The 9398-nt window shown below is 42.6% G+C and overlaps 1 protein-coding gene across 1 annotated transcript; it reads left to right on the forward strand.

Annotated features, from left to right (window-relative positions):
* Window positions 1–411: 411 nt before the first annotated feature.
* On the forward strand, window positions 412–1784 carry LOC134210428 (uncharacterized). Its single transcript, XM_062686475.1, has 2 exons — window positions 412–444; window positions 879–1784. The coding sequence occupies exons 1-2, from the start codon at window positions 412–414 to the stop codon at window positions 1782–1784; spliced, it is 939 nt and encodes a 312-aa protein (XP_062542459.1).
* Window positions 1785–9398: the final 7614 nt, after the last annotated feature.

The raw sequence follows: 9398 nt of genomic DNA on the forward strand, positions 1-9398 counted from the left end.
AAACTAGAGGAACATTACCCAAGGCCAACGATTATGGAGCTCTACAATATGCCAGACATAGGTGTATTGATGCTGTAGCCCACCAGGTACAAAACAGGTATATGAAGTTTCCTGATTCTTATTCAAAAATATTGTATCCAGTTTTTCGCGAGCGGTAATGGCCGCCAGTTTTCCTGTGGGTTAGTCTCTGATTTGACGTTTGTGGCGGTCAACTGCAACCACCGTTCCGAGCAATTTGATCAATATGGTCAATTAATCTCGGCCATGCGGTAAGACGCGTGGCTACATAGCAAGACCATGCTGAGGGTGGCTGGGTTCGATTCCCGGTGCTCGATTTTCCTAGGCATAAAAGTATCATCGTGTTACCCTCATAATATACGAATGCGAAAATGGTAACCTGACTTAAACACTATGCTACGAGGCGGCTCCGTCCCTGTGTGGGATGTAATGCAAATAAGAAGAAGGTCAATCAATCTTAGCTTAGCTTTAGCTTAGCTTTAGCTTAGCTTTAGCTTAGCTTTAGCTTAGCTTTAGCTTAGCTTTAGCTTAGCTTTAGCTTAGCTTTAGCTTAGCTTTAGCTTAGCTTTAGCTTAGCTTTAGCTTAGCTTTAGCTTAGCTTTAGCTAGTTTTAGCTTAAGCCAGCTTAAGCGAAGCTTAGCTTGAAGCTTAGTTTTGTTTAGCGAAGCTTTAGTTTAGCTCTGTAGCGAAGAGCTAGCCCCAGCAAGTTAGCTTTAGCTAGCGAAGTTAGCGAAGTTTAGCCCTAGCTTTTAGCCCCAGCTTAGCGTTTAGCAGCTCAGTTCCCAGCTCCCACCAGCTGTTACTCCCACCCCAGCCCCAGCTCCCACCTGTTAGCCTGTTCCTGTTGCCCCTGTTCCCAGCCTCACTCAGCCCCAGCTCAGCCCACCAGTTCCCACCTGTCAGCTCTGTTCCTGCTCCCAGCCCCTGCCCAGCTCCTGTTCCCACCCCAGCCCATCCCTGTTCCCAGCCCCTGTTCCAGCCTCACCACCCCTGTTCCCACCCCACCCCACCCCAGCTCCCAGCTCCCCAGCCCCTGTTCCAGCCCAGCCCCACCCACTGTTCCTGTTCCCCACCCCTGTTCCACCCCTGTTCCCAGCCCCACTGCCCAGCCTGTCTGTTCCCAGCTCCCAGCCCACCTCAGCCCACCCCACCCCACTCCCACCTGTTCCCCAGCCCAGCTCCTGTTCCTGTTCCCACCCACTCCCAGCCTGTCCACTCCACCAGCCCCACCCCTGTTCCCAGCTCCCCAGCCCCTGTTCACCAGCCCAGCCCAGCCCCAGCTCCACCCTGTTCCTCACCCACCCTGTTCCCCAGCCCTGCACTCCAGCTCCTGTTCCCACCCCCCCAGCCCCACCCCACCCCACCTGTTCCCAGCCCCAGCCCAGCTCCCAGCCCAGCTCCCCACTCAGCCCCCAGCCCACCCAGCCCAGCCCCAGCCTCACCCCAGCTCCCAGCTCAGCTCCCTCAGCTCCCAGCTCCCAGCCCCCACTGTTCCCACCCCAGGCTCACTCAGCCCAGCCCCACCTGTTCCCAGCCTCCCAGCCCCACTCACCCCAGGCCTCACCCCAGCCCTGTCTCCCCAGCTCCCACCTCAGCCCCTGTTCCCAGCCTCCAGCTCAGCCCCAGCCCAGCCTCACCTCAGCCTGTTCCCACTCCAGCCCCCACCCCCAGCTCCCCACCTTCAGCCTGTTCAGCCTCACCAGCCTCCCACCAGCCTCAGCTCAGCTCCCACTCAGCTCCTGTTCCCAGCTCAGTTTAGCAGCTAGCTAGCCTTTTTAGCACCCCTCTTTAGCTCAGCTCCCAGCTTAGCTTTAGCTTAGCTTTAGTTTAGCTTTAGCTTAGTTTTTAGCTTATTTAGCTAGCCAGCTTAGCTTTAGCTTTAGCCTTAGCTTAGTTTAGCTAGCTTTAGCCAGCTTTAGCTTAGCTTTAGCCTAGCTTTTAGCTTAGCTTAGCTTCAGCTTTAGCTTAGCTTTAGCTTAGCTTTAGCTTAGCTTTAGCTTAGCTTTAGCTTAGCTTTAGCTTAGCTTTAGCTTAGCTTTAGCTTAGCTTTAGCTTAGCTTTAGCTTAGCTTTAGCTTAGCTTTAGCTTAGCTTTAGCTTAGCTGGTTAACTGGTTAAAGCACCAGTCTAGCGTACTGAGCATCGTGGGTTCGAGTCAAATTGAAAGAAAGTGGTTTCAATACATTTTTCAAATCATAATCTTCCACATAATGTACACATTCACATCTGAGTTTTCAGAACATTGAAAATTAGCCAGTTATATTTAAATCTCCGTCGAATCGAAATTAATTTATTGGCTTTTTTCGGTGATAATTATACTACTCAAAGCGAAAGGGAGTCGATGAAAGTAATGAAGATACAGATTCGATTGACACCGTAAGCGAGCGGCAAGTGTGAAATTAATAGAAACTGAACTTATATATTTTTCTAAGAAACTGAAGATTAGCAGAGGGCCATATTAGAGAACAAGAATTGTTGAAATCGCTGTTATTCTGTCGAATCTATATCTTCATTACTTTCATCGACTCCCATTCGCTTTGAGTAGTATAATTATCACCGAAAAAGGCCAATAAATTAATTTCTATAAAGTCACGCGGTGATCAAAGCTTTCGTAATATTTAAATCTTGTTCTACAATCTATTTGATATTTAGTGCAATAATTCGTTACGCACTCTGTAGATGATCAAGTATCGAGGACGAACTCGTTAGCTTCATGAATGTCCCGAAACAAGTAAGGGACCTTCACAAATTACTTAACGCTGTAGGATGAGGGAGGAGGTCAGACCAAGCGTTACAATCCATACAAAATAAATAAATATATATAAAAATTAACCTTCCATACTACAAGTGTTACGTTGGGGAGGGGTCATCAAATTTAGCGTTACACAATTTGTGAAAGAACCCTAAAATGGTTTACTCGCCTCTCCCGAAGAAGACGTTTGTGGGTTGCCCGACGTGTGAGTCCCTTATGGGAATGGTTCAGGCTTACCAAAATGATAGAAAGAGAAGCAGTTGACCTAGCAGAGAGCCTAGGGGCTTCACGACGAAAGGTCATGTAAATAAAGGATCGGTATTTGGAATGCTGATTTCCGTAGTCAGCGTCACTATTGGCTTCGGGGCTGTTATTAGCACCGAATGTTTGACCCCTAAATACTTCGAACGATCTCATTCAAGTAGAAAACGTAGATAGTAGAAAAAAAACTCCCCCCTAAAAATTGGAAATTTTCCATAAAAAATATGAAATTACCGATACAGAAAGTGGGGTATGAGCAATAAATAAATATAAATTTTCCACAAACAATAAAGAATTTTCCACAAAACAAAAAATATTAGCACTTTTAAAAGCAATAATTGGAATTATAAAAGAAGAATTTTCCATAAAGAAATCAAAATATTCCACTGAAAAAATACAAAATTTTCATAAGTAAACAATACACTAGGTGAAATAAAATTGGTTCCATCATGTTTGTTTGCTAATATTTTTTTAATTACGATTTTTTAAATATTTTTTTGACGAATCGTTTACCTTTTCTATAAAAGTAGCGAGTGATTGCAACACAAAGGTTTTCTTAGGAATAAGGGTCTAGATAACACGCTAATCTCTCAAAACTCTTTATATTTTTCCCAAAAATCTGGTTGTAGTCAACTCAGAGTTGTGAGTCGCTGCAGTATCAAGCTGGAAAGTTAGTTATAGGTCCATGAATGATTCGCCGTGCTTGATTATGCTTATCTCTAGCATTCCGAAGTTATTCTCCGACTTAATCCTCGTCAATACTCATAGCCATAAAAGACTTACTCGAAATTGAAAAACTTTCAATTTCTCGGTTTTTTACGTAATTGGTCTACATTAATATTGATGTAATGCACTGAAAAATTGTGAAATGAATGTGTCATTTGTGTCGCGCACTTGTATCGTGGATGCAGACAATCATGGAACACTTGTTGGATTCGACGTGCGAAAAGATTGCACTTTTCACTTTCGATACTTGCTGCGCTTCCTTCAAGAAACATGGGACAGGGCAATCCAGATTCCTTTCGCTCCGAGTTCACAAATGACCAGAAACTTTTTGGATTCGTTCGCAGTCTTGTTTCCGTGCGTTTGACGTGGCGATTGTAGAGAAAAAGATTGTAGTTCCGATAGCGATTACTTGCAAAGCTGAATTGCCGTTTGTAGTACGGCAGTCGACAGTTGCTGTATCATCAAAAGGCAGCTGATAACAGGTGCACCGTCAACGGGAAAACCCCGCCCAGTGTAAATCAGCTTGATACAGAGTGCTGGTGAGCTCAGATAAAATCGAGCCCAGTTACTGCACATGCTCACTGATTACTGCGCTGTTATTCGAGCAGGTGGCAGGTAAACGACTCCAAGACTGAGTGTGTTGTGTGGAATTTCTACGATAACCCACAGCTGCTCAAGTAGATTGGAAACGGGTGCGGGATCCAAATAGTACGTAAAATTGGTTGATACAGCAATCAGGACTCCCCTGCCTCGTGCTTTTTGACTGTTGAGGGGGGATCGATCAGTCCTAAATACGGTATATAGCGATCCGAAAAGCAGAGTTGAGTATGAGCGATCGTCCAACCAAGTTTCTGTCACCACAATTAAGTCGTACTCAGCCTCAGACACAGCCAGAAAAAATGAATCGATGTTTGTTCTCAGTCCTCGAATGTTCTGGTAGTAAATTCGGAGACCATTCGAAAGTCATTTCCTGGAGCTAGAAACCGAAGCGATTTCATGCACTACGTGTTCTGAATTGACAATGCACTCGCCTGAGGTTGCAGGCCGTTAGACCCCTTATCCATCACCGATTACAGGACCAGGGAGATGACGATGGCGGGTGGCAGCATGGAGCGCGACTGGGTCGGGTGTTTCGGGGGCTTCCTCAGTGCCTGTAGTAGGTGGCCCCAGAACCGACAAGTAGGCAGCAGCTGAGATGACAGATACACACCGACGGCTAGAAGGTGAGGGTTGGTCAGGAGTCGGAAGTTCAGGAATACAACTATACATGCCTGGAGTTGCAGGCCGGAAGCCTCAGTTGCCATCACCAACTGCAGGACCGGGACGATGACGAAGGTGGATGTTAGTGGAGAGCGGGACTGAGTTGGGATGCGGGGAGGCTTCCTCAATACCTGTTGCATGGTGTCCCGGGTCCGAGGATGTAGAAGAGGGTAGAGCTGTCCTAGTATAATTCGTTAGTTTTTTGCCAGATCAACGAATTCTCGAAATTGTATTCCGGAGGGCCAAAAAGCAGGATCAAGCGCCAATTTTTTTTATACCAGGATCCAGACCGATCTTGAATGAAACAAACGTCATGTTGGATGTGTATTTTCCCTTTGGAACCAAACGTATGATGTCGATCAAATCTGGAGAGCACAAACATTGCAATACAATATTTTTCACATCGTCATCAGTAATGAGCGGGCTTAATCGCGACATCCCTTAACCCCTCATTTTACTGAGGAGATTCAAGTAGGCGATAAGGTCGACCCTTTAGCCCGACGAAGTGGGCTTTATCGGTCGCACCCCCGATCGTCAGATAGAATGTGGCAAGGTAGAGGAAGTGCCCATCGAAATCAAGATGGCTGGGGTACCCTTGCTAAGGTCGTTAATGCAGTTAAGACTGGCCACAAGGAGAGCGGAGGCCAGAAAACCGAGGTGATTACGGACATCCTGAACGTAGTCATGTCCTCTCTGGACAATCATGGGAAATACAGCAAAGACATGAAGAAGTTGTCCGTGCTAATCCTCTGAAACATCGTCGTAGAGGCAAAGCAGGAATGGAGGTCTATGCTGGAGGCTAATGAGGAGGCGGAAGGAAAGATCCGTCAACTTACCGAGGAAAAGGAGTTCGCAGAGAGTCCAGATGGAGAGGCCAGAAAGGAGACGGAATTGAAGATTCAATTACTTACTGAAAAAAGCAGCTGCCAGAATGTTATACTGCGAAACGCATGGTTGTCACTGGGGAGACTCCAAAGCTATGTAAGGCGGGAATGGCAACCGACTCGTAGGGAGCTAGTGCCAAGCTGGTATCACAGGTGAGGACAGTTACTGAGATCCACCGGGAGAAGGTTGAGCAGGTTGCCGACCCTACGAAACAGCAGAAACTATTACCTGCATCAGCACGAAATGCAGAAGTTCGCTGGGATGAAGGCCTGCCATAGGTGGAGGTTGTGAATCCTAAAAAGGCGAAGAAGGAGCGAAAAGCTGCAGTGCCCTTTCCAACGGTCACGGCAGGAACGACAGAGCCGAAGCAATTATCGTCAAGGCTGACGGTAAGAGCTACGCTGAAGCCCTGAAGGCCATGAAGAGCGATGAGATTTGATTTCCGTTTACCCTTGCTCACGAAAAAAAAAACAATGGTGAACATTGGAGGTATGGAAATTTATCATTGCCGACTACTGACAAATGGAAAGATCGGTAATGATCAGCAGCCGCATATGCACAATTCAGGCTAAATGAAAACAGTTCGGGTTACCGGCTCGAATATGGTTTCGGGTAATACGGTAAAGGGCACGGAAAAATGGCGTAGGCAGCTCTCTCCGGCCAGCCACGTGCATCGCTGGGATATTCGTCGAAGCTGGAGAGTGAGGTCGTATGCGGGGACTGTGGTATGAAGGGCCTCACAATACTCGCTAAAAATTAAAAAAAACGTTTTATTGCATAACAGTCGTGATGCCTGCCTAACTGATTGAGGAAAATGGAAGAAAATATAAATTAATAAAATAGAAAATCCCTTAGTTCTCTTTACAGGGTTCATACCTGTACTTCACACCACGGTGTCGTGGGGATAAACGCTTTCGCCTCTTCCATAGATCGAGGTGAAAGTGTCCAGTTCAAGGATCTCTGCTCATGGTGCGAGATTTCAGATCTCTGTCGCCGGATATTACACAGCACGGCAGTAAAATAAAAATGGCTTACGTAATAAGTGTATGTGTACCCCTATCAGGGTATGAATTTCCACAAAATAGTAGGGTTTTTCCACTAAACAAAAATAAATTAGTATGTAATCTTAATGTCCCACCGAAAAAAAAAATCCACAAGACAATTGTTTTTTTCTCAAAAAAAAATGTATTCTTCCAAAAAATAATCAATAAAAAAATATAAACAATTTCCATAAAAAAATACAAAAAGCAATAAACTTGATAAAATTTCCCATGAACTTTAAAAGCTTTTGAAGAAATGGTCTAGTCATCTATGAAAAAATGCTCAGTTATAATACTTTTTTGCAATTCCTGATCATAATACCTGGTTTACAGTTCTTCTTTGAGTGATAAAACGGCCTACTTTTCCATACCAACGAAATGGGTGCTTTAATGAACATTATGCAACTCAAATTAGTTGCATAAAGTTCATTATAGCACTCATTTGGGTGCTATAATGGAAAACCAAAATCAGAACAGTAATTACATGACTACATTTTGCTGAATTAGCTTGGGTAAGTGCTCAAATAGTGTATTTTCGGCGCTTCTTAATAAATGAAATAGTTTGATGAACATGACATCAAAATTTTTCAAAAGCAAGTTCAACTTTGCTTCTTGCCTTGTCGAACTATGCAATGTGGCACGATAACATGAAATCTGATTGCTCTCTGCAGCAACATGATTTGTTGGTAAGAATGATCATGAGGATTGAACTAAACTATACAATTTTGGTACAGATTTATCATATTAAAGCCCATTTTTCGTCATTGCAAAAAATAGCGTGTGCAACTCGTTGCAAAACTCGATTTTTTCAGCACTCGTAGTATTTATCCAACGTACAACTCGTGCTGAAAAAATCATCTTTTTGCAACTAGTTGCACAAACTACTATTTATATTTCTTTATGAGAATTTTCATATTTTTTATTGTTCTTTATTGATTTTTTCGTGGAAAGTTTTCAATATTCAGTAGAAAAAAAAATTATTGGAAAATTTTGTAATTGTTTAATGCTAATATTGATTTATTTATAGAAATTTTGTATTTTTTTTCCTTGGAACATTTTGATTTCTTTATAGAAAATTCTTCTTTTATAATTGCATTTTTTGCTTTTAAAAGTGCTAGTGTATTTTTGTTTTGTGGAAAATAAAAAAAACTGTTTGTGGAAATTTTGCATTATTTGTGGAGGTTTTATATTTACTTTTTGCTCATACCCTGATTTCTTTATTGGCAATTTAGAAAAAAAAATATGAGAAGTTTCTATTTTTATTGATTACGCGAAAATCAACGAAATTGACAATTCGTCAAAAGTCAAAGAATCTCAATCCCGAACACCGAACTTTTTATTTGTTGGAAATGGAAATTTAATTATTCGCCAACATTTGGAGCCTAACTTACACCTCGCTACGCAACCCGAACACAATTTTGAAACAACTGGGTCGATGACCGATCGCATGGCTGCTCCTAGCGAATCAATGAACTTATGAATTATGATACTCAACGTGAGCAGATGAACGATTTTAAAAATGATTGTCCACGTGAAGGTATTCATGCCTATCTGCAATGAACTTCAAAGATCGTTGTACCACCACAACTGTCCGTCAAAGGCGGCCTTTATCCCAAACACCAAGTTTGCGGTATCATACGCGCAAACGCATATTGAAGCAGAAATGCAAACAATTTTTCACATGATATCATATCATTTTCACATAATTTATATGTATGGCCGAAGATATACAGAAATGTGAGATAATTTAGCTCATATTGTATGGAACTGTGTTTATTTGATGTATGTCTGATTTTTGAAATAATATTGTTAGTTGAAACAGATTCATTTACTATTGTAAACTGAATTCGCCACGGAAGTCTGTTACTTATACCTACTATATATAATAGCCCTGTTTGTCTGTTCGGTGACAGACGCGGGGAAATTCTCACAAAAAATAAAATATTTGACACTTCAATTCTTTTTTACTACCAGATGAGGAAAACAAAACCAGTGACAACCTTAAATAACCAGACGCAACATTTAATGAAAAAAATCACATACAACCAGAGCCTAAAATATTCATCTTCATGAAACAACTTCGTTCCGAATTTTGACAAACATCGCATGAATATTCAAAACATAGAATGACATAGTCAGACGACTACTGCACCAATTCATTCATTCGACTGTCACTGATTGTGCTTACTATGTGTAGAAAAAAACATAATTAGCATTGTTTATGTTGATGTTTACCGTTGAAAGTGCCTCACGGACGAAAATCAGATTTAATTTTATGTGATAAATTACTTTACTCATTTGAAACGTGTTCAGATTTCAGATAATTTATCAATTTGTGAAATGTGCATAAATATCCAATGACTAATATGCAACCGAATATTGACAGTCCAGAGCCGACTATGAATGTGTCTGGAAGTGAGCTGACAAGTGAAGAAAGATAGACTTCACCAAAAATTT

The sequence above is a fragment of the Armigeres subalbatus genome, chromosome 2, assembly GCF_024139115.2.
Source record: "Armigeres subalbatus isolate Guangzhou_Male chromosome 2, GZ_Asu_2, whole genome shotgun sequence".
In the NCBI taxonomy this organism is placed as follows: domain Eukaryota; kingdom Metazoa; phylum Arthropoda; class Insecta; order Diptera; family Culicidae; genus Armigeres; species Armigeres subalbatus.